This window comes from Mustela putorius, unplaced genomic scaffold, assembly GCF_011764305.1.
Source record: "Mustela putorius furo isolate JIRA1106 unplaced genomic scaffold, ASM1176430v1.1 tig00000129_pilon_pilon_pilon, whole genome shotgun sequence".
Taxonomy (NCBI): Eukaryota; Metazoa; Chordata; class Mammalia; order Carnivora; family Mustelidae; genus Mustela; species Mustela putorius.
In genome coordinates this window covers 18,258,462-18,283,156 of record NW_025421290.1, presented here as the reverse complement: position 1 = coordinate 18,283,156, position 24,695 = coordinate 18,258,462, and the positions used below count along the sequence as shown (strand labels likewise).

General features: G+C 54.6%; 1 protein-coding gene across 2 annotated transcripts; it reads left to right on the top strand.

Moving 5' to 3' along the window:
- The first annotated feature begins 2,586 nt into the window (after window positions 1-2,586).
- Window positions 2,587-24,355, top strand: RAB15 (RAB15, member RAS oncogene family). Of its 2 annotated transcripts, XM_045070505.1 has the most exons (8): window positions 2,776-2,905; window positions 13,928-14,067; window positions 18,119-18,179; window positions 18,874-18,934; window positions 19,366-19,443; window positions 20,109-20,198; window positions 21,368-21,433; window positions 21,631-24,355. In XM_045070505.1, exons 2-8 carry the CDS (start codon window positions 14,040-14,042, stop codon window positions 21,787-21,789), a joined length of 543 nt encoding a protein of 180 aa, XP_044926440.1. In that variant the 5' UTR covers window positions 2,776-2,905; window positions 13,928-14,039; the 3' UTR covers window positions 21,790-24,355. The 2 variants fall into 2 exon arrangements, with proteins under 2 accessions (XP_044926436.1, XP_044926440.1); XM_045070501.1 differs by lacking the exon at window positions 13,928-14,067 and having other exon boundaries at window positions 2,587-2,905.
- Window positions 24,356-24,695: the final 340 nt, after the last annotated feature.

The following is a 24,695-nucleotide window of genomic DNA, read 5'->3' as shown; positions in this document are numbered from 1 at the left end:
GATAAGGTGGCAGGCAATCTTCTACAAGGTGAGCACATTACTTATGTCAGCCAAAGTTGGAAAGACAGGTGTGAATCTGGAAGACGCATAGGGTTTTGCTAATGAGGAGCCCCATGCATGGTCCAGCTGTGTTGGTCTCAGCAGTGGGTTGCCTATCAGCACATCTCTCCCGCTATTCAGCTCTGGTGATGGCAGATCTCACCATGGTGCCCCTGCTGGCTGCTTAAACAGGGAGCATGCTCAGTGTGGCTGGGCTGGGGGTGGCAGGAAGCAGGGGCAGGCACTTGTCTCCCTGGTAAAAGAATGAGCATAACATAACTGAGAAACTGATTTTTGGAGGCTTCTTGTGGGAGAGACATCTAGCAACCATTTTTAGATGTTTCCCAGCTCTACTGAAACCTGTCCCAGTCCAAGCTGACCTCAACTGGGGAGGATGCCAGAATGTCCCCTGAGTGCTGATGTAAGGAGGTGGAGATAAGATGGCGGAGAGAGAATTCTAGCAACACTCTCAATGTAAGGAGTTAGAATTAGGTATTTTTCTTATAAAGTCCCTGGTTACAGCAAACTGTGTTGTCTTCACCAATTTATATAGTTCTTTTGCTAACACTGTCCCCAAATCATAGCTCTTCCATCTCATAGTGTGTGAAACACACAAGTATTTCTGAAAGCAGCTGAGCCGGGACATGAATGGACAACCTAGCAGCTTGGAATTCTGGATGATTCCTTTTTTCTTTTCTGTTTTTAAAACAATGTAAGCTACTGAATAAAGCATAATAATATATCCTTAATTTTTTAAATGAGTATGAGTATTTATTTCCCCAGGTTCATTCAGGAAACCTCACTTCCTTTCCTGTCTTGCCCAGGGAAAGCCATTTCCTTCAAAGTGAAGTTTCTTCTCGGACTAAGAACTTACCTCAGGTTGCATCTTCTTTCCTATTTCTTGGGCAGAAGCAAACAGAGAACCACTAATGGTCCCACTAAGCAGGCCTGTGGAGAATATTTATTACTACAATGCCAATCAATGGGAAAGCAGCTGCAGTGCCCAAAGGGGGTGAGACTGAGTTGCACCTGCACTCCACACTAGGTGTGGTAGTGTGGATGAGAATCACAGCAGGATGGCCCAAGTCCCTGGAAAACATCTGTCTGTGGGACACACTTACCACCCATGTATGCATGGGGAAAACATTACAGGTGGTTTCCATCCCTCAGCACTTACTAAGTACTGTCAAGTGCCATGCTAAGTCCTCCCCACACATTATTTCATCTTTCCAACAATCCTGAGGATATCCCTATTTTACAGATGAGGAAACTGAGGCATGGAAGCGTACAATAACATAACCTAGGTTTCACAGCCAGTAAGTGGAGGAGCGGTGGCTGGAACCCAGTGTGCCTGACTCCAGAGACCCCAGCACGCACCTGAAACCCAGTGTAAATCCAGTAAAGGAAAATACACCTGGGAATCTTCATAATCTTAATGGAATTCACAGGATCCATTCTCTTAACTTTTCATGTCATCAAAGTAGCTATCGGGTTCAGGAGTTTTTCCTCTTTATTATAAGTTTAGACACACTGCCTGAAGTACAACTCCAAGTCAAGAAGATGGACTTACTGCTTTCCTTAACCTACTACTGAAAAATATATTCTCTATCCAATACTCAGATGCACACTTTTCATCACTTTTTAAAGATCTAATGAGCTGGGCTTGTTCACCACTAATACTTTGTCTTAGGAATACACAATTTTTTAGACTCCAGAAAACATCCGTCTGCCTCTCTCTGGTGCTAACACATTCGGTGGTAGTAAGGTCTTGAAAGAGGCCCATGCGTTCTTTGGTGTCATTGGTGTACATCAGCAGAAATGCTTAGTGGTCTGAAATAATGTTTCGGCTCCCCGAGCACCTATTCTAACCAGCTTAGACCCCAAATGGATACTTTTGCCCGCGTGAAGAATTGTGCATTCAAAAATGTTTTTCTGATCATTTATCTTCTCATCGTCCTGGAGGAGGTCAGCAGAAATTGTAAACCCGTTTAAATAAAAACTGGGATGAGGTGTTGGAGGAGGGCGGACACAGTCACACAGGGTTCTGGGCAAGCCAGATGGCGGAGAGAGAATTCTAGCAACACTCTCCAGTGTTCCCGGAGACAGCCACTTCAAGAATAGCTGGGTGTTTGCAGACCCCGACCAAGGCCTTTCGACCTGGAGTGAGCCCAAGTGAGGACCAACTCTGCGAGGCCCGACCCGGCCCCCGCAGGGGCGGGGTGCCGGGGCGGGGTTAGCAGGGACAGGATCGGGGTGGGATTTGGGGGGAAGTGATGAGACCCGAAAGCCGAGTTTGGTAGAGGTGGGCCGGGTCGGAGCTCACCTCAACTCCCGCATTCAGAACGTCCGCACCATTTTCCCCGGGGTCGCGAGTCCGGCACACGGGGGTTGCGAGGGGGCCGGCTTCCAGTCCCGGCGGCGCACCCTCCGCCGCGCCCCCGCCCGCCCCCCGCCGTGGGGTCGCCGAGCTCCCGCGCGCGCTCCCCGCCCCCTCTCCCGGGACGCTGGCGGCGGCGGCGGCGGCGGCGCAGGGGAAGGGGCGGGCGGGGGCCGCCGTCGCTCTCTCCTCCCACCCGCGCTCCCGCCGCGCCGCGCTCCCCGGCCCCGAGCGAGCGGGCCGGCCCGGCTTCCTCCTCGCAGCCCGCGGCGTCCCCCCGGCGGGCGCGCGCCGCGATGGCAGCGGCCGAGCGGGGTTGAGCCCGCCGCCAGCCCGCAGCCCCCCGGCCCGCGCCGGCCCCAGCCATGGCGAAGCAGTACGACGTGCTGTTCCGGCTGCTGCTGATCGGGGACTCCGGGGTGGGCAAGACCTGCCTGCTGTGCCGCTTCACCGACAACGAGTTCCACTCCTCGCACATCTCCACCATCGGTAAGGGGCGGTGGCCGGAGGGGCCCCACCCTCCCCACCGCCACAGCTGGCCCGGGCGGCCCCCGGCCCCTGCCCCAGCCCCAGCCCGGGAGAACTGGCCGCCTCTCCGGCTGGAGGCGTTGGCGCGGGAGGCCAGGACCAGGGAAGAAATCCCGGGGAGGGGCCACCGCCTGGGGACTTGAGGCGCGGGTCCTGGAGGTGAGGGCGTCCCTGCCGTGGCCCGTGATTAGGGATAGGTTCTCCCGGCCTCGCACTGAGGAGCCTACCCATTGGAGCTCAGACAACCAGGGCGAGCGTAGGCCTGGGTACCCCGAGCTGGGGCAGCGAGAATCCTAGCCACTGAAATGACTTCCCCCATACCCCCAGGTGGAGAGGGGGAGGGGAAGGAAAGCCTGTGCTCCGGAAGAGGGGTTCGGGGTGGGGAGCCGCGTCACTAAGTCACTGGGTACCCTCAGTTCAGGGGTGACCCAGTGTGGAGCCAGGAGGGGGAAGGGAGGGGCCGAAGGGATTGAGTTTCCAGGAGCACAGTTGTTAAGGTAAGCCACAAGGTGGGACACCTGGAGGAGAGCATTGATTCGGTGAGCGTGTTTGCCTGCGACAGGGGCACTTACTAGCTAGCTCCAGAAAAACAGTTGGCTAAAGATTTGTTTTGAAGGAGGCTGAGGAGTACTCTCCACACCTCGGGTCAGATGGCTGATAGGACCCACCTTCCAGGACATTGGTTTGATTTGGCAGAGCTGGAGCCTGTGCTTCGAGGGACAATATCTCCTGGCTTCCCAGGCAGAACTGTGATGGCATCTCTTGTTCTGGGAATGGGCGAGTGGCCCCCCTCTGAGGGGGGCGGTTCTCCCCCTTGGGCCCTGAGGGGCCCCGACCTCTGGGAGGTCTGAGCTGAGAGAATTCCACCACATCTAACAGCTTCCCCTGCTGTTGCCCTGGAGGAGCCTCAGCATGACCCAGGTCTCCCTTTCAGTGGGCGGGAGCCCCTGCACTCAGCTCCCACTCCAGGCTTCCACCCTCCCTCCCAACACACCTTCTTTGCCAAGAGAAAAGAGAGAGCAGGTAGAGCCAGCCAGGAAGGACAGAGACCCATGGTTAAGAGGCAGGCTGTGTTGTCACATAGACCTGGAGACCTCACTTTGGGACTGTGTGACCTTGAATACCGCTTAAGCTTTTGAGCTGGCATTTCTCATCTGTAGAATGGGAATAATAACAGTACTTACCTGCTGAGGTGCTGTATGGATTAAATGAGATTATGTTTGTAAAAGCCCTTAACACAGAGTTGGACACATTTGGAGCTTCATAAATGTTAGTTGTTACTGTTGTCATTGTTCTTGAGCTCCCGCGGTCTCCTTCTCTCTTTGCTTCAGTATCTTCAAGGGACTTAGGGGGAAGGAACAGATACATCCATCTTTCTCAGGGGAGCTGTGAGGCAGGCCACTAGGAGTTCTGGAGCTCTGGCTGGGCCACTGCCCGGAAGAGAGATACCTATCTGGGAGGGATGGGCCCAGTCCTAGAAGCCAAGAAAGGATGGCATGCCTCTAGGGGAAGGCTCGGGGAAGAGGACCGCACTGGAAGGGCCTGGGAGTGAGCAAGGGAGGGGCTGAGGAAGCAGATGGGATATGGGGACACATTGCCGGCCTGGGAACAAAGGGCAGCATGTTAGCGTTTAAGGAAACTTTCTGAAGCTATTTTATGTGTGGGCGTGGCACCAGGAGCTGCTGAGCTATCCCAGGGGGCTGTGCGCTGCTGGTGGTCCCTGAACCTTGCCTGATGAGCAGTAGTTGGCACCCTGGTATTCTGGCCACATTTCAACTCCAAGGAGTGACCTAGGTTTCTTCCCTGGAGCACTTCATTCATCCCCCTCCTTTCAGAAGCTCTTGGGCTCCTGCTCCGTGTTGTTAGGGGAGCTAGCCTCTCCTAGGAAAGTGTCCCCCTTTCCCACAGACAAATGAGGAAACCGATGTTTCTGAAATCCCAAGATGGCCCGTCTGAGGCTTGTTTTTTCCTTAGGTCCCTTGCCCCCCAATTGCTAATCATCAGCCCTTCTCCTTATGTCTCTTCCACCTTCTCTCTTTTGGGACACCTCCTTCCTGCTAGAGGGGCAAACGTGCAGTTTCCCCTCACAGGTCACAGGGTCATCCTCAGAGTCCCCCGGGGGCCGAGCACTCTAGAGGAGGTGAATCAGTGAACTGAGTGCGGGTCTCTCTATAGCACACTCCCCATCCCAGCCCCTCAGGGCCCTTGGTGTATTGACCTAAAACCTGAGCAGGTGCTTCCTCTGCTTCTGATGGGTGGGGTCTACCTTCTCCCAGGACGCAGAGGACTGTTTAGGAGTTTGGGTTCCGTGAGAAAGAAAAGAAACCTGTCTTTCTTCCCACTCGCCTTTTCAAAATCTGCCCACTGGGCTTCTTGACTGCGTGGGTTCTGTTTGAAGCTACCTAAGGCACTTGTGATTCTACCTCATCTTGGGCATGTCTTTCAGCAGTAACTACAGCCTAGGGTCAGAGTTGGATGGTCAAGAAAAGCTTTCCCCGCAGTGATCCAGAAAGTTTCCCATGGAGTTGGAAAGGGCAGCCAGGAGGCAAATCAAGGAGCCAAGAAAATGGGTACTACCAAGTCAGCGTCATTAATTTATCCATTCAGAAAAAATGCAACGGGCCCTGTAGCCAGGGCTGAGACCAAGAAGAGGAATACCTGTCGTCACCTCTCTCAAGCTGCTCCATGCCTAAGACACATTCTTTTGCCATGCTGGACATTGATCGAGGCACCTTTCCCAGAGATTTTGGTGAAATGGGGAAAACGAGGCATTTCACCAGTTACTGCCAAGTTGGAGTTCAGATTCTTGGATTATGTTGACGTGACCTCAGCTGGCACTTTTGTGATTTACTGTTGATGCCATTTACCCGAAGAGCCTGTGACGTTCCAGAGAAGGGCCTGCCAGGGAGCAGTGAGGACACCTCCCAGGCCAGCTGAGGCACTGACTGCCCCTCTTCTCTTTAGGCCACAGGTAGGCAGGTGGCGTGGGCTGGATCTGTGCCACGAGCCAGCCTTCCCCACACGGCTGTGCTGACCCGAAGAGTCGTGTGCAGGTGGGCAGCCCATGCCTTAATGGCCTCTGCTGGTTCCTCACCTGTTAAACTAATTAATTAAGGATTCACTACAAAGCACTGTGCCAGACATTTTAGAGGCCTATTTGGTCCACCTTTTCCTGCACACAGGCAAAAAGAGCTGAGGCCACAACGAGATCTGGAAGTACTTGGTGAAGCACTCCTCACAGGTCGGGGATCAATTAGGATCGTTGTTACTGTTGGGAAGCTCTTGCGGGCCTTCCCAGCAGCTAAATAAGGATGCCAGGGTGCAGGAGGCAGCCAGCGACTGGGCAGGGGACCGAGAGTGCTAGTGCTGCGACAGAGTGCTAGAGGAGGCCAGACGAGAGGAGGCCCTGCTGACTAGAAGTGGCAGGGAAGGCTCTAGAAGGAAGGGAGGCTGAGGGGAGGCCTTGCGGTGTGGGCTGCTTTTCAGTTCCTGGAGGGGAAGGAGCAGATGGGATAACAGGAGCAGAGACGACAGAGGTGGGAATCCAGTGGGCGTTCATGGGATGCTGGGCAGTCTGGCTAGAACAGAAGGGAGTTTTTAGGGGAAGAGTGAGAACATTCCTCTGTTTATCTCTCTGTCTCCCAATGTCTACTCTAAGGGCATGAGGGTGAAACCAAACCTTATTCCTCTTTGTTTTCATCATCCTGGTATAGGTCCAGGCTCGAGCTTCAGACATGTTGTTGAATTAATGGATGAATAAGGGCAGGGGTCCCTGAGGGCCTGGCTCAGAGGGTGGGCCTTGGGCCTCCGCAGTGGAACAGAAGAAGGTTCCTGGGTTGGGTGATGACTTGGTGACAGTGGCACTTGGGTACTGGCAGGGAGCAGGAGTTAAGACCCACAGCGGGGAGACCAGTCAAGGGCCGTGGCGGCAGCTGGGTTCCTCTCTCTGCCATACACCTCTCCTGTAGCCGCCACACCAGACTCTACACGGGTCCCATTCTCCTTTCCCTCCAGAAGTGGAGAACCATTTGAACCAGTTAGGCTGGCAACTTCTGAAAGGGCCTCATGTGAGCGGGGCTGCCTGCCCCAGCAGGGAGACTGTGTCCCAGCCTAGGTGACATCTACATGCAGGGGGCCTTTGGTTCCCTTTCTGCACAGTGGCTAGGAGTGTCACGTGAGCCACTCATGAAGCTTGACAGGACTGCCATCCTTGCTCTTCCCAGAGTACACGCGTCACATGGTCTCCAGACCTTCTTATTCGAAAGGCCACCTGGGCTCCAAGGACACTGCCCAGTGATTTTCCAGTTTGACCGGTTGAACAGCGGCTGTGGCTTCAGGGCTGCTTCCTGGAGCTGGCTTTGCTGGGCAGGATCCCCTTTCTCTGAAAGATCTGTGTGAGCTGGCTCTGGCTTGCCTGGGGCTAGGGCCCCATGACTGAAGGGGAAGGAGCGGGAGTTGGGGGAGGACCTGAGGGCATGAATCAGAGCAGGAATTGAGGGACACCTGCTTAGGCGCTGGGTGCCCTCTGCAGCTTGGGGATCTGTGCCTGCTGTGGGCGGAGGGGCACCTCACTACAGGAAGGCCGGGAAGGCTCTGAAAAGTCGAGGGGGGAAATGGACAGACGGCTGACCTGCATGAGATTCCCCATGGCCTCTGCCACCCTCAGGTGCTGATTTGACAGCTCTTTCCTTAGTCTCCACATCTGTAAATTGAAGAGAGTAACAGACTCTTTCTTAAAGGTCTGTTGTGAGGATTATAGAGGCTAATAGGTGCAAAGCACTTGGCAGAGCCCTCGATGGAATGGTAGCTGCTATGATTCTGTGATTATTACCATTCTTATTCTGATTGTTATTCCTAGCGCATAAGAACATCGTAAAGATTGATATGCTGTCAGTGAAGTCCTTTGAGGCCAATGCTCACGCATTCAGTGACTGGGGCGCTATTCACTGATACCCCACCACACTAGGTGCCTTCGAGGAGCTGGGGGTCCAGCAATGAACAGGACAAATCAGGGCACCAGCTCCCTCTCTGGGGGTCACAGGAGTAGGCTCTGGGTTTCGTGTCCAATTCTGTGCTGGCCTCTGTCCCTGCCCCTTCCCCCGCCCCTCCCCCACCCTTGCTCCAGCAGTGCGAGGCTCTGGGAAGGAAGGAAGGAGTTGGGGAGGAGTGGGGAGACAGGTGACCAGAGATAGGATGGGGGCTCTGTCGTGTCACCCTGCCTCAGGCCTCATTCTGCATACCCCATTCCCCAAGGATGTAATCCCTGAGAACAGCTCTGAAACCCTCAGAGGCTTTCATTTCAGCTGCTCTGCACACCTGTGCCACCTTCCCTGCTCCGCAGAGCCACCCCCAGCTTGGAAGGCCCCGATTCCTGGCCCTGCCTCCCTCCTCCTGCTCTCCTGTTCTCCTCCCTTCCTCCCCCGCTCCCCAGACATTTCAGTGATGAGCTTTATAGCAGGAAAGTCGATATTTGGCCATTACCCTTCTACCCTGATTGCCAGTTCTTCTCAGAATGCTTTCTTTTGTAATCTAATATTAGTGCCCGTTTCCCTGAAAAACTGCCCATTTTCTGCACACGCGTGTGACCTCTCCTTGGCTTTCCTGCCTGGGCAGTGTGCGTGGTCGGGGGCCACGGGGCTCCCTGGACGTTTAACTCCTCCCACTGAGGAGGAGAGGATTCAGCATCAGCCTGGTTTTGTAACAGGGGAAACTAAGGCCCCAAGAACACCGATGACTCACATCTTGCATGCAGGTGGCCCAAACTTGAACCCCCTCCTCTGCAATTTCCCCAGACTGGCTTGGGGCCTGCTCTTGCTTATCCCGGAAGACCTCTCCACAGGCTGCCAAGCACAGCTTCTCTCCAGTGCACCGAGGGCTCTGGGGTGGAGGGACATTTGTGCCTCGGCTGTCGGCCAAATCTGTCTCCTTGACGTGACCCGCTGGAGAACTGTCAGGGGCTAGGATTGAGAAGTCTGGCTGGGGAAGCTTGGAGGGTGAGATCTAAGTGTTGCCTGCATGTTACCATTTTGAGAACATATTTACAGAGAACTCCTTGACCGGTCACACGCGTGTGCAGAGAACTCCTTGACCGGGGCCCCGTGATCTGTAGAGAAGGCCCCCGTGATCTGTAGAGAAGGCTGATATGACAGTTGGCCCCAAAATGTGGGTCATCCCCACCATGGCTCTCAAAATTTTTTCTCACTGATCTTTTCTCCTGGGATGTTCTGACTTCATTCATTCAATCATTTATTCTCTCGTCACCCACACGTTCATTTTTTCTTTCCTTTATTCAATTTTTTGAATAATTTTGTGTATTATTATATCTGCCTTCCGCCAGGCAGTGTGAATGTGAAAGGAATAAGATGGTGTTTGGCCCTCCAGGAGCTCAGAGTGCAGACAACATCTGGGAAGTCAGGCATCCAAACAGACAAGCAGAGCAGTATGCAAAAGCAGTGTCGGAATGCTTGGGAATCACAGAGAGGGGCTAAACTCCTCTGGGGTTGGTAAGCAAAGGCTTTACAAGAGAAGTGATACTGGGGCAGCTCCTGGAAAACTAAATGGGGTTCCTCAGGGGGCAGAGGGTGGGGGAGTTGCTGCTGAGGAGACTACCTCATGATCTCGGGCTTCTACTATTCAGGCTGGCTGGGCCAGCTGGTAGTGGCCAGGCCATGGTCGTACCAGCTCATGTTCAGCTAGATCCTTGCTAGGAGTTAGCTTTGTTGGCTCTGTCTGAGGCAGACACATCGGGAGGCCCTGCCCCGTACCAGATGCTTGCTCCTGAGGCTCCCAGCCCCAGTCTTTTTCCCTGGGAAACTTCTGCTGCCTGTCAACATGGCCCTGCATAGGAAGAGGCTCAGGAGGAGGGGACAGTCTTGGCTGCCTCAGTTGTGCCTGCTGACCACTCAGTAGCAGGCTCCGGGAGGCAAGGCCCAGGTCAGGAGTCTGCCAGAGGGGACCAGAACACGGCTAGCTGAGGGCACACAGCCCGTGTCACAGAGGCCCTATGTAGGTTTGTGCATGTGGCCGGGGAAGGGCAAGGGGAAGGGAACTGGAGTGCCCTGAGTACCTACTCAGCGTACCTACTGTGTGCACGCAAACAGTTGCACTTTGCACATCCAAGCCGTTCAGCATAGAGATCCCATCATAAAGTGGGGGGCAAGGAGTCCCCAAGTTGGCCTTGCTAGTGTTTGAGAAGTTTCTTGGTACATTCCTCCTTAGATCCTCCAGTCCAGTTTATATGTATGAAGCTGGGTCCCCCTGAGAGCCCAGAGAAGGGAAGGGCCTTGCTGTGCTTCCAGCCATACCCCCCGACCCCACCCCCTTCCCCAGCCTTTATAACAAAGGAAAGAGTAATGTGGACCCCTCTTCCTTTTCTCTTCCATGGAACTTCAACTTTGACTGAAGATGTGTTCCTGCCTGAGGAATATTTTCTGTTTCTTCTGCCTGGGGCACTGGTCCCTCAGGTCTTTATGCTGGTACCTTCTTGTCACTCAGGTCTCTGATCAAATGTCACCTACCTTAAAAGGTCATTGCTGACCACCCTGTCTAAAGCAGCTTTCACATGGATCTCCTTACTGTCTATCCCATTATTCTGCTTTGGCCCCTTAACATCACTCTGAAAGTATTGATTAGTTTGCTTATTACCTGTCCTCCCCATTAGAATGGAAGCTCTCTGAAGACGGGATTATTTCTGCATTTCTCACTGCTGGGCCTTCTAGTATCCAGCTCAGTTCCTGGCACATTGTAGGCACTCAGTAACAGCGTATTTGAATGAATGCATAAATGAATGAATGAGTACACATGTGCATTTTCCTCAAGGGCTTCTGCTCCTCCCGAGGGCAGCTGCAGCTCGTGCTGCTGTCTTGGGGCTCAGAGACAACAAGAAACTCACTATCCCACCCGTGTGCTTGGGACTGAGCAGAGAGGGAGAACTGTGCAAGGGGCAAGCGGTTTCCAGTAGCGTCCAGTTCTTCTGCTCAGGTACGTGTCTGACGGGAAGCTCGGACATAGCAGGGAGCCAGAAAGCATGAGAGGGGTCCTCTTCGGTGGCTTAGAGACCAGGGGGCTGGGGCTTAGACTAAGGTCAGTATTGCAGGTCGCTCGGAGTCTCTGGGGGTGTCAGACGGTTCCCATCAGTCAGCCCGGCTGCTGGAGTGACTTCCAGGACCACCCCACTGCCGGGGGCTCTGGAATGGGGATCCTCTAGGGCTCAGGCACAGGGACAAGTGTTCCTTCCCAGCCTCATGGGACTCCATTTTCAACTGGGAAATCCTTCTCCTTGCTAACAGCACCTGGGTTTTTGGGCCAAGGCTTTCCAAAGATTGGCCTCCAAGACTTTATGTGCAGGTAATAACTTCCAGAGTCGTCCTGGTCCCCACATGATCACACCAAGGGAGTGTGTGTGTGTGTGTGTGTGCATTTGCTGCGTCTTAAAAAATAAAGGAGGGACAGAGTATCACTCTGAAACCTGCAGTCTTTCTGGTACTTGGCATCTGAATCAGAGCCGCTGATTCTGTCCTGGAGGTGAAAACACGGCCTTGGAGCTCGAGGATCAGGACTCTGTCTGCCGAACACCAGGGCCCCCTCTTTTATTTCTGCTTCCCACCCTTCCCAGAGCGAGCAGGAGCAAATGCTGACTAATGCATTCGTTGAGAGAACCCACTGCCTCTTCTCCCCAGAGCAAGGCCAGCGTGAGGGACGGTTGGTCTGCAGGTGAGTAAGAGGAGGAAGTCGGGTGGCAGCACAGAGTCCAGCAGGCAGTCCCTAGCTCGAGGGAAGAGGAAAGTAGCAAGTAGCAGGTTTGGGGCAAAGACACTCTCCCCACTCCCCTCATCTACCTGGGAGGAGGGGCTTCTGTGTGCCGGGAGTCTTTGTCTTGAATCTTCTCTTGAGGTTTGTCTCTTAGCTCGCCTTCTGTATTGTTCTCATGCCCCTCCTTCCCTTCATTTGTCTCTCAGTTGGAGGAAGATGGTGTCGTTGGTCTCGTGGTGTTACGGATTTGGAAATGGGGATCACTCTGATACCTAGCTGGGGGCGGCACAGTCAGCCAGCCACCTCCACACAGGGTCTGCCTTTCCACAAAGCTTGTTTTGGGGTTGCTCAGGGTGACCTCTTTAGAGGTGACCTCCTGCCACAGCCCCCGTGAGCCCCACCTGTCCAGCACATGCTGTTCAGCACCAGGGAGGGGCTCGGGGCCTTCCTGGGCCCTGGGCTTGGTAACTGGAGCCAGCATGGCTCCAGGGATTGGGTGTCTGCCTTGGGTTTCAGCTGTATTAGGTTGTTCCTGTTGGGGCATCTCATTGCTAATGAAAAGGCTCAGGTCACACTGCCAGTCCTTTGGGCTGTGGTTGATCACAGTGATAACATCTGGCACCCAGAAAGAACCTTATTTCCACTTGAAATATGTGGCACTTGGCTGGCAGGCCAGCTGGCACCTGACGTTAACCCATTAGGTACTGGCCTGCCAATAGACACAGCTGAACTTTGCCAGAATGTAGATTATAGGCAGACTGGTGGGGAGAGGGTGCGGGGAAGGGAGACATCTAGCCTCCATGGTGGATGGCATTTTCTCTTTTTGTTGGAGCACTGTGGCTTTGTGCTGGCCCCTTGTCTCACCTGCCTACACCCCTTCCTTTCCCCAGCAGGAGCCCCTCCTCCCCAGAGCTCTGTCTGCTCCCTGCACTGTGACCCTGGGCTGCCTGATCTCCTCGTTCCCTGGGGAGCTGACAGCTTCTTCAGCGAACATTTCATAACACTGTGTGTCATTGGCTTTACACCTTCTCTCACAACTGGGATTGTCGTTCCCATTTTACAGGTGAAGAGACAGCAAAGACAGGGTAAGAAAACCACATGGCCAATGCCTCGGAAAGGCGGGAACGGACTCAAATCCTGACCACACAATGATGTTCTTACTGCCCGCACCACTCTTCCTCCACCTGGGCTTCCCGGGGCTCTCTTGGAGGCCCGCGGTCATTCTTTCCCCTGCATGCGGCCCATTCCCTTCTTCCCGCAGTCTTCTCGGCCGCCTGCTGAGGGGTGGAGGGCGCAGTGAGCATGCTGCTTTCTCACCACCCCCGGCGAGCCATCTCCGCCTCTGTCCTATGTCCTGCTCCAGCACCCAGGACCCAAAGGCCAGCCCTGTCCCCCCTCCTGCTCTCTGACAGCAGCCCTGTCACCGTGCTCCCCGCTCCTCTTGTGGCCTCGAGGTCTCCAAGGGTTGCAGCTGGAGAAGCGGAGGCTGTAGGGACTGAGACACAGACACGAAGAGCCGGAGGCCAGCACTGTCCACAGCCCGAGGCAGGAGGCATTTCACGAGGAACTTTCCTTTCCGATGTTTGTGAGGCATTCACATGGCAGGACACTCGTCCCACGGGTGCCCATCCTCCTCACGGGCTCTGGGACACTGATGGAATTGCGACTCTATGTCCGGCACTCTGTGGGGTTGGAGGCAGAGACTTTCAAAACAAAAAATATTGTCAAATACAAAATATACTCTCTAGCCCTTAGGTCCTTTACATCCAGTGGGGGCTAGAAGACAAAAGCTAGGAGGCAGCAACAAGCAGGGAATTTGGGAGAGTCTCCCTCTCAGCCCCACAGTTGAAACATCTGTGGTGGGGGGGATATGGTGGGGGGCATTAGGCAGCATGGGACAGACCCAGACTGTGGATTTTCGAGGCACCTTCAGGCTTCAGGCGTGCTCTGAGGACACCCATGAGCTGGGAGGTAGGATCTATGCCAGGATCCAGCGCTCCCAGCCCCAGCTCTGGCCAGTGTGTTCTGTCTTCAGGCATCTCTGCTTCTCCGCACATCTGCCTGTGTTCCTCTTATTACCAGCTGACCAATCCCTTCAGCACCATCTGGAGGGAGCTGATTTGATCGGCTTAGCTAGATCCCCTTGCCCATGTTGGCCGGGTCACCTTGGGGTCCCCAGCAAGCCCACTGATGGACCAGCCTTCTTTGGTCAGATGTCCCTCTCTGGTCCAGTTAGGAGCTGCTTCCCCACAAAGAACACACGGTACCCAACCCTGCTTCCCTGAGCAGAAGCTCTGGGCTGGCCAGCTCCAGCCAGAAGAGGACACCAGGTGTGGCAGACATCATGACTGGCCCATCTGAGGAGAAAAGTGGTGAGCCTCTCACTGTGCTTTCAGTTCTTGGTTGGCAGAGGGCGCTCTCTTCTGGACTTTCTCCCCCAGGAATCCCCATGTCTTCAGGAACGTCTGCTGGAGTGGTGTGGAGGCGGTGAGCCTGTTTCTTCACACCACAATGTCCCCTGCGCCTGGGGACAGTGGTATGGCTCTGTGCAGGGCTGAGGGCAATCCTGACCTCAGGGAGCAAGGGGTCCCCTGAAACTAGCTAATGGTGGGCTTGCTCCCCGAGTACCCAGGACCTCACTTCTAGATGCCTTATCAGAGCAGAATGGTATGGGGTATGTCAGAGTGTGACAGGAAGGGCAGTAAGATTCCACAGCCTCTGGTCCAGGGGGCAGTACCCTGGATAGCTGTCAGAAGCCCAGTCCTCCAGGTCTGGTTCAGCCACTGGGTGAGGGAGCAGGAGTCAGTTAGCCAGCCTCTCTGTGCCTCAGCAGTTGTCACCACTCTTCCCTGCTTCACAGGGCTGGCACGAGAACTGAGGGCTCTGGATCCCTTAGCTAAGGGGTGTTCTACAAATATCATTATAAGGATCGTAGATTGGATGTGGTTCAGCCTCGGGATGGGCTAGACAGTGGTTCTCAGTCTTCAGCCTGGGTGGACCTGGAGAATGGCTTTTCTAGCATGCTCCTTGATGTTGATGCCGCCAGTCCCTGGGGGAGCCAGAATGAGAACACGCAGGGATGGAGGTTGGAGGAGAGTATCTCTCCCCGCCATAGAGTTTGGAGATCAGCAGGAAGGAGGCAGACTGTTAGGACGAGCACCCAGAGGGGGCTGATGACGAGCTGAGAGCTGAGGAAATGAGGTAAGCCTCAGGAATGGCTTCATCAGGCAGCATTTGGCTTACCCCTAGAGACTGGAGAAGGAGTTCTGTTGAGTGAGTGGCACTGAGGAGGGGGCACACAGGGGCTGAAGCCTTCAGCGAGGGGTCAGTGGCTATGGGGAAGGGTATGGGGGACACAGCACCTATAAATAGGGTACCAGCTGTTACAAGGGCCCCACTGAGGTGGGAAAGCAGAACTCTGTGGGTGACCAACCAGGCCAGCGTTTTGACTGTCCTGCAGTGCTCAGCAGCAGAGAAAACTAACAGCCACACAGGGGGATGGAGGGGCGACGGGTGGGCACAGGCACGTCCGACTGTGGAGTAGTCGGTGGACACAGTGGAAGGTCCAGGCTATGGGACCAGGGAGAATAGAAAGAAGAGTCCACTACAAGATCACTGGGCTCTTCGTCTTTTTTTTTTATTAAAAAAATGTGGGAGCACAACCCGGTGCTTAGTTAAGCATCTGCCTTCGGCTCAGGTCCTGACCTCAGGGTCCTGGGATTGAGCTGCATCAGGCTCCCTGCTCAGCAGAGAGAGAGCCTGCTTCTCCCTTTGTCTCTGTGGCTCCCCCTGCTTGTGCTGTCCTTCTCTCTCAGTCAAATAAATAAATAAAATCTTTAAAAAAGAAAGAAAGAGAAGATGGGTGGGAGAGGAAATTCCCTCAAAAGGCCTAGACTTACTGTTTTTTAGTGCATATGCATAGCCAAAATGGAAGCATTTTCTCCAAGCTCCACGGATGTTACTGGTGGTCAGGAAGACCTAAGTTGTAAGAGGATGGGTGTGCGGGTCTGTGGGCCCCCCCAATCCCTCAGCCTCAGTCCCTGGCCACACAGCTAAGAAGTGAAGGAAGAGGGAGAAGGAATCTAAGCCCAGCGCTCACTCCCAGGCGCTGCCTCTTCTAACACCTGCTTACATTGTCGCCCTGAGCCCCCTGGTGCTGGGAGCTCCCTCCTGGCTGCCCCTTGCTCCGGGACCTGCAGAGAAGCCCGCATAGTTAAGTCCTCTATGTCTAGTTACTACACAGCTCTCATTGCCTCTGAGAAGCAATGCTGGGGGTTGCACAGGCTCTGCCAGCAAGTGGGTCTGTGTTCAAATCTCTGCCACTTGCTGTGCTGACCTTGGGTTAGTTATCTCACCTCTCTGGGCCTTTGTCTCCTTTCCACTAATCTCTGTAAGGTCAGGGATCCTCTGCACCTAGTACTGTGCAGGGCACCGAGTAAGTTCTCATAGAAGTGTATGGAATAAAGGAAGGTAGAACCTTCTCTTTCCCTCCCTGCTACCTTGTGACCACTCTGCACAAGGCCCTGTCCTTGACCAGGCCTGAGAGACTAGTATGAGGATGAGCTAGGTTGATTAGAAGATGAACCAAATTGCCGGTTCTCCTGGGAAGCCAGCACTGTCCCACGAAAAACAAGAATTTCCTGATTCTCTTCTATGCCAGCAATGGCGAGGAGCAAATTCTTGGCAACTGGCTGTCTGAGGAGGGGGTGAGTGTGCCGCTGCCCACCCCCAAGGCCCGGCGCCCCCACCCTCGCTTTCTCTGCACACCCGGAAGAATGGCTGCCAGACATTACCCATTTGGAAAAGTACAGCTCAAGAGCTATGAATCAGCTTGGGCAGGCGAGAAATGATTCACGTCTGACCAAGTTGATCTAGTTTGGGTTGTCCATTCGGAATCTTTTTCTCCCCTCCAGTTAAATGATGATTGGTCTTGATGGAAAGAGGGAAAAGTCTGAATTGAATCCATCTGTATTTGTGGAAACCTGGGGACAGGCCAGGGAGAAGGGGAGAAGTGTTCCCATTGGTAAAGAGCTAATGCTGAGTGGCATAGTGGTGGTGTTGGGGACTCTGGTACCTGTGGGTCTTTGGGGCTGTGCCAGGCAGCCTAGTGACTACCGTCCATCTGGAACTCTGCCTTGACTGTGTTCTCCACCTGAAAACTGGTTAATGATGCCCATTCCTGACCTGTCTCTGGGGAGTACATGAAGACTTAAGCTTAATTAACTTACTCGATAGCGCTTTTGCATCACCGGGCACCGTGCCCAGGCACAGTTGGGGCTGGGAAGAGGCGTGGTGATAAAAATGTCTCCCCTCATCTCTGTCATCACTCAGATTCAAGCCTGTGTGCTGCGGGTGCTGCCGACTCCTCCTGCACGTTTCCCCAAATATGTTTCTGCCTTGGGCTGCTTTGCCAAATGCCTTATGTTTCCTGGGTCTTGTGGCAGCTGAGCTCCTCGAGTCCTTGGGCACGTGAGCCTGAGAAGCCTGTCTGTCCTCCCCTCCCTCCCCCAGGAGTGTAATGCGTCACTGCCTTGTCCTCCTGTCGCTGGTCGTCATTTACAAGCACCCACGATGGACCGGGACCATACTAGGGTATAGTGGTAACTGTAGGCAACTGAGTATCTCCCAGGTGCTGGGCCCTGTATCTCGCCTCATCTTCTCACCCTCTGAAATGATGGTGATGTACCCTTTTTACAGATGAGGAAATGGAGGCCCAGAAAAGCAAGGTGCCCAAAGTCACAGCAATGACCGAAGTGGCCAGAGTCAGGATTCGAGCTCAGGCCTGGCTTCAAAGCCCGTACTCTTTCTAAATAAATGAGTACACAGTAGTGCCTCCTCCAGTAAACGGGGGATAGTCAACAGCAGAGCCACTGCTCCTTCTTGGTGGGCCTCTGCTAGGGACCCTCTTCGGGATCCATGTCCCTTCCCCTCACTCATGACAGCAGCACACCCCCTCCTGGTTATTAATAAGGCAGAGAAAGGAAAAAAACCACCCAGGCTACCTAGGTAGGCTGCTGTTCCTAGGGGTTGGAGTTCCATTGCAGATAAATAAACACCTGTAGTTCTCTCCAGCAGTGTAAAGAGGAAGACATCACACTGAGGAGAAGGAGACACATTTGGGGGCTGAGTAAGGCAGTGATGGAGTGGATTCACCGTACTCACTCTGCCCTCCTCCTGCACCCCCTCTACCCACCCCTGCCCTTTACTGCTGGCAATTCTCAGATCAAGGAAGAAGGGAAGCCCCATTCAAAGCCCCAGATACTTCCCCAGGGCCAGTCTTTGCCTTAAGAAGGCCTTTACCTCATGCCATCTTTGTGCCATATTAAGTCATAGACAGTCCCTTCCAGTGTGAGTGCCCTGAGCCTTCACTGTTCGGTCTCAGCGGTACTCTTCCTAACGTCCTTGCTCTCGTCCTTTCCCCAGGCGTGGATTTTAAGATGAAGACCATAGAGGTAGATGGCATCAAAGTGCGGATACAGATTTGGTGAGTTGGGGAGGAGGAGAGACATGGGGCTGCCCTACCCCCGCCAACTCCGGCCTCCTGTTTCCTTAGGAAACTTTCAGGGATTGACAACAAGTCACCTAAAGCCAGGAACTAGAAGGAATTGGCAAACCGACGAGTGTTGGTTTGTTTTAGGATGAGGCTTTGCCCCTGGGCCCAGCCGCAGTGCACAAGGAGGGAGGGTTATACCCCACATTGGGATGGACCCTGGGGAGATAATCCCCAGGACGGTATGGTGCAGTTCCTACCAGGCGCCACGGGGGGCCGCTGTGGCCCTCTGGCCTGAGGTTTCTGGAAGCGCAGCCTTTGCCAGCCTTTGCCGCTGCTTCCAGTTTGGGGAATGCTATGGGCCTTGCCTTCAGAGGCCCCACAGGGACGGGAGGTGGGGCAGTCCAACCTGTTTGAACACAATGGCCCAGTTCTAAAGAGAGGTGTCGAAGGCCCAGTTTCATTTGAGACTCCCGGCACTGATAGAGTTGATGAGGCCCCTGTAAGCCCAGGCAGCCCCAGATAACCAGGCCTCTCTCCTGCAGGGTCAGGGATGTTCAGACCCCTTTAGGGAATCAAAACTCCTGATTTTTCACCCTGTAGATCCCCAGTTTTTCCTGCAAGGGCCCAGGGTCTCCCTCTAGCCCCATGCTCCCTGCTCTCCTGATGGCCTGGCTTTCCATTGCAGGGACACGGCGGGGCAGGAGAGATACCAGACCATCACCAAGCAGTACTATCGGCGGGCCCAGGTGAGCCGCCATTCTCAGGGTTTGGAGGTGGGACGCTGCCATCCACACTCCCAACTCTAAGCGCTGGAGATCTATATGCCACCGACTCCCAGAACAGGGCCTTCAGACAAACACGTTCATCTGTTATTCTCTGAGCACACACCACAGGCAAGCCCCCCACCTCATCCCCACCCGCCACCCTTCACCCTGCGCCAAAGACCCCAGTCAGAAGAGAGTTCTGTGATAGGCTTAGGGCACAATAGCTTTGGGGGGAATGAGAGAGAAGGAGAAGTTTCTGGGTGCTGAGGGAGCCTCATTCTGCTAAGCCGGGAGAAGGGAGAATGGGACCCAGCCTTTAAGGTACCACACCTGCTTCTGGACCCTCGACTGTGCACTATCTCTGTGTGCATCTACCCCCTCACCCCATCTCTCTCTCCTTCTCTCTCTCTCAGGGAATATTTTTAGTCTACGACATTAGCAGCGAGCGCTCTTACCAGCACATCATGAAGTGGGTCAGTGATGTGGATGAGGTAGGAGACGCTGCCTCCCCATTGAGGGTGGGGGAGGGTGCCTCAGAGGGGAAGATAAAGTGAGGGCCAGCTGGGAAGGGCTGAAGCTCTCAGGGCTGGTGAGCAAACACTCCCAGGAGACCTTGCCTTTCCCAGCCCTGGATGGAGACCTCTGGGTGAGTAAGACATGGGGAAGAAGCCCAAGTTCCACACCGTCCATGATCTGTGCCCAGCCAGGTCGCCATGGCTGCTTCTTCCTTGGAGATGAGTTAGGTCAGAGCCTACCCTGTGACTGTCTTCCTTCCTGAACTCTCAAGAGCAGGAGGAATCGTGAGACTGGGATTCTAGTCCTGGTTCTGGAGCCTTGGGCAAGCGATGTGAACTTTCTGAGTCCCCAGTTTTTCAATTGGAGACTGGACTTCAGTGCAATGCCCTTGCCAGTTCAGATCCCAACTGTCTAACCCCAGGAAGTACCAGTTGTAGCTGGAGTGTCTCCCCCCACTTAAGCTGTCCTGGTGACAGCCCTCTAACCCCTGGGGTCAGCCTCACACCTGCATCCTGTAGGCCTGCTCTGTCCCTAGGGTTCTGGAGCTTGGGGCTGGTGTGGAGGCCAGGAGATAGTGTGATGGGAAGCTGGGGAGGAAAGGCAGTACTCACTGGCAGTTCTGTCTGTCCTCTGTCCCCAGTATGCGCCAGAAGGTGTCCAGAAGATCCTTATAGGGAATAAGGCTGATGAAGAGCAGAAGCGGCAGGTGGGAAGGGAGCAGGGGCAGCAGGTAAGTGCAGCAAGCTGGCCAAGCCCGTCCCTTGGGTGCTGCTGCCTGGGCCATCCCTGAGAGCTGGGACCCAGGATTCTGTCCTTGTCCTCAGGCACCCTGCACCTCCCACAGTTCCCGGAAGCTCTGGGCGAGTTGCCATCCTTGAGAGTTTGCTTTCTGTCTGTTGGGACAGTGATTTGGGACCTATCCTGGAACAAAGAGCTCTCAGGCAGCCCCTTGCCTGGCTCTAAGGGCCCCATAGCAGGATTACCCTCTGCTAAAGAGGTCATCCCAGTGTGGTCATGGTGAGGAAGGGCTCCAAGTCACTGACTTCCCAGCAGCATCCAGGCACGGCGACTGTCTACAGGGATCCCATCCCTGTCTTTATACTGGAAAGGGGTAGGGAGGAAAATAAGGGAATGAAGGCGCCACGGTTGGAGAAGCTATGGGGCTGTGGGGACAGGAAGGTGGTGCCTAGGGACATCACCCTCCCAGAGGACTGAAGGATGGGTGCCATGGAGATGAGAGCCGTCCACCCACTCTGAGGGCCTCCAGAGCTTTTTTCTCTCTCTTTCCGTCCATAGCGCTTGAAATAAAATAGATTTTTGGCATATAAAAATAATACAGGGCCATTGAAAAATCTGAAAGTAGACGCAAACCCTACCAGAATAAACCCTCCTAGAATAGTATTTATCGAGCACTGTATGGATGGCTGGTGCTAAGTGAGTGCTTTGAGACGCAGGACGTGTTTTAGTCATTCCCTGACCTTGCTTGAGAGATGCCCTCATCCCCCTTTAACAGATGGCAGGTCCGTAACTTGTCCAAGGTCGTATAGCTGCTGAGTGGGGCATTGGCATTTACGTCTGGGTCTGTTTGACCCCAAAGCCGCGTTTTTCATTAATTCCACACCCTGCACAAGACTGGGGGGACCTTTGCCTCCTGATGTGTGACGTGTGCATGCCACAGGCAGGGGTGTGTCTGCGGGGAGTGCGGGCGGGGCTTTGTGGAGCATCTTCTCCATTCTTGGCTGGCCCTTTTCTGGAAAGGGGCTTCTGAGACATGACCTGCTGTGAGAAGTTGTCGCAGTTGAGCATGGGCCGCGAGGGCCATGGCAGAAGTACAGGCCGCTGCTGTGGGCACCTCCCTTCCCTTACTGACTCCCTTTCAAGAATGTTCTTTTCTTGCAGCTGGCCAAGGAGTATGGCATGGACTTCTATGAAACAAGTGCCTGCACCAACCTCAACATTAAAGAGGTGAGCGCCCCGAACCCCGCTGCCCTGCCTCTGTGGCCCATTGTTGCAGAGGGGAGCAGGGAGGAAGGGAGGCGGTGGCCCGGGGTGGGAGAGTGAGCCCGGTTCACATGAGGAGGCCTCGTCCTGGGGCAGGTACAGGGCTGCAGGGGGAAGAGGCAGCGGCAGCGCCCGCTCACCCGCCACTGGTGGTTTCACAGTCTTTCACGCGGCTGACGGAGCTGGTGCTGCAGGCCCACAGGAAGGAGCTGGATGGTCTCAGGACGCGTGCCAGCCATGAGTTGGCGTTGGCCGAGCTGGAGGAGGACGAGGGCAAACCTGAGGGCCCAGCGAACTCTTCGAAAACCTGCTGGTGCTGAGGGTCCTGTGTGGAGCACCCAGCGACCCCTCCCTCCCCACAGGAGGCCTGTGGCAGACAGGGAGTCCGGGCTTTGCCCTGCTTCTCCTCTCACTCGGGTGACCCTGTGGAATACCAGTAGCTGCTACTCCCCTGCCTGGCCCCGAGAGCAGCCCTGCTGTCATCTCGGAGCAGCCTCTGCCCCCTGCCCTCCAGCCTGGAGGGGCTCCCTTCTGCCGGGCTCCCCACCACAGGCCTGCCATGAGCCCCGGTGTGCTCCGGGTGCTGTCTTGCCGCCCCAGGCTCCCCAGACAGTGGCCCCGTCTGCAGTGAGGCCACTCTAAGGCTCCTTCTTTCTCAGTGCATCTTGTCTCCTCTCTGCTTTTCCTCTCTTCCTCCTACTTCTCTTTCTTGTCCCCTTCCCCCTTCCAGTGTGTTCTGTATCAAAGCCCCTCGAACCTCTTTCCCTCTCTGTCCTGCTCTGTGGCTGCCAGTGCAGCTTTTTTCTTTCCTTTCTTCCTAACCCTGTCCAAGGGAATGGACTCAGGCTCATGGGGATGTTCCATACTCTTCTTCTGGGAGAACACCCCACCCTGCTTTGTGAAGGGGCCAAAGCCTAGGGGGTGCTTCTTCCCATCTTCCCCTCCCCGCTGTCCCTTCCTGTGGCATGGCCTGCCCCATCCATGATCTGGGAAAGTGGAACATCAAAGTAGGAAGGAAACACCAAACTGGCGGTCCTCAAAACTGGGGCTGTCCCACCTTTTCCTGCCTGGCCCACCGCCCCCCGCAGCTTTGGCCTTGCTTGGCTGCCTGCCCACCTGCCTTTTGGGGAAAGTGAGCTCAGAAGCAGGTGCTTCAGAGAAGAAAAAAAATTGTTGAGGGGAGGCAGGGACAAAAGGTCACCTCCATGCTCTACCTCCCATGCAGGGTGTACACAGTTTCTCCCCACCTGGGCTCCTAAATTTAAAGATATGTACCAAGGCCTCAGGGCACTGCAGGGGCGAGGAAAACCTGCCAGGGGGGAGGGAGATGGGAATGATGTCGACAAGCCAACCACACACCCCAGGAAGGGAAGTGTTTGGAAATGAAGGACTAGCCCCTGTGTATCAGGTGAAAGGCAGGGAGAGGAGGCCAGAGACAGCATTTCGCAAACCAGAGGGAATACGGGAGCAACTTCCCTTTCTGTGTAGGAAGGGCATTTCCCCACAACCCCCTGGCAAGGTGACGGAACCACTGAACCCAGCCTTCAGCGCTCAAGGTTTTCCAGAGAAAGTCTGTGGGAGAAGGGCAGGGGCTTCCTGGGGAGGGAGAAAGAAGGCCCTGGGTAGAAATGCTTGGTGCTGTTCTCTTCAGCCTTCCAGAAAAAGTGCTTATCTTGCCCCTTTAGCTTCTTGAAGAGGAGCCAACCGCACTGTGGCTGCCGGAGGAGGGAGGGAAGCCGACTCCTTCCTCCAGAGCTCTTTGTTCAGGAAGAAGTTTCTTTAGCCCGATGTGGCCCAAAGGTGGCTTGAGGGAGGCGCTTTAAAGAAGGGACAAGTCAGTGATGGGGCCTAGTGGGGTTCCTCCCCACCTGCCCGGCATTGGAGGCTCATTCTTAAGCTATGTGTTAGCTGCATCTTATGGCTTGGGCTGGAGCTAAAACAAAGACTCGAGCCCTGAACCAATGGAGCTTCAAAGTCCAGGGCACACACATGTGCAGGATTAAGAGCCCCACTTCCTTATTACTCCAAAAAAAAAAAAAAAAAAAAAAAAAGGTGGGGAAAAAATCACCAAACCTTTCCTCTGACTCTTACCAGAGTGGGAGAGGGTAGCTCAGGATGTAGGACCAGGGACAGGCTAACAGTGGAAGGAAAAGGAGGGCGGGAATAGTTAGAAATTGTTAGCTGATGAGAAACTTAGATAGCAGACTCTTTAGGATGAAGTCATGACTATGGCTGGGATGCTTCCTTGAGGCCTGACTTCTCGGGTGTCAAGACACAGCATCATGCCAGGGCTGGGGTGACAGTAACGCCAGACCTCGGGAAGCCAGGGGCTTCAGAAAGCAGACGTGCTGGGTTCTGGCTCCAACCTGTGACCCGTGTTGCAGCAGTCCCTGAAGATCAGGCAGAGCACCACTGCCTTTCTCTCCCAGCCCCCTCGGGACAGAGGGACTCATTTTTACTGTACCTAGGGGTTCTGGAAGGGAAAACACAGGGTGGAGATTTATGTACCGATGAGCCCCATCCATCAGGGCCACAGCTGGGGAGAGGTATGGGAGGGTTGGAGCTCTAGGGTCAGCTATGCTCACTAGGTATTGGGAGTCGGCATCTCACCCCTACACTTCTCCAGTCCGGGGGGTGGCCTGGGGTCTGGCCTTAGGCCCAGACTGTTGAGCAGGCGCTCCTGCCTGTTAACTCCTCACCACCTCTGCACCTGCTGTCTCGAGACTCAGCCCAGCCCCAGGCATTTCCACCTGCTCCCAAGTCCCCACCATCTCCCTGTGATGGGTGAACTTCGTGTACTGTGTCTTGGGTCCAATATATGAATTGTGAGCAGGGTTCATCTATTTTAAACACAGATGTTTACAAAATAAAGAATATTTCAAACCACAGGTGTGTCTGCCTGTATGAGTCCCTAGGAGGAGTTCTCTTTTGGCCCTTGGCAGTTAAGGGGGAGAGGGAGAGGCAGTGCTAGGAGACGGTTCCAGAACCTTATACAGCAACAGCAGGAGAATGACAGTGGAAGCAGCAAGCTGTCCTCTTCCTTACTGTACCTTTCCCAATGTCACCTGCAGGGGAGCCCCAGCAAAGCCCCCCAGTGCTCTGCAGTGGGCCTACAGGAGCAGAAAGATGGCGTCACTGGTAGGATGCCGAATACCTATGTCTGAAGTATTGAGAACCAAGAAGGTTCTCGACCATCTGAGACAGAACAGGAACAGGTCTCCCTGGA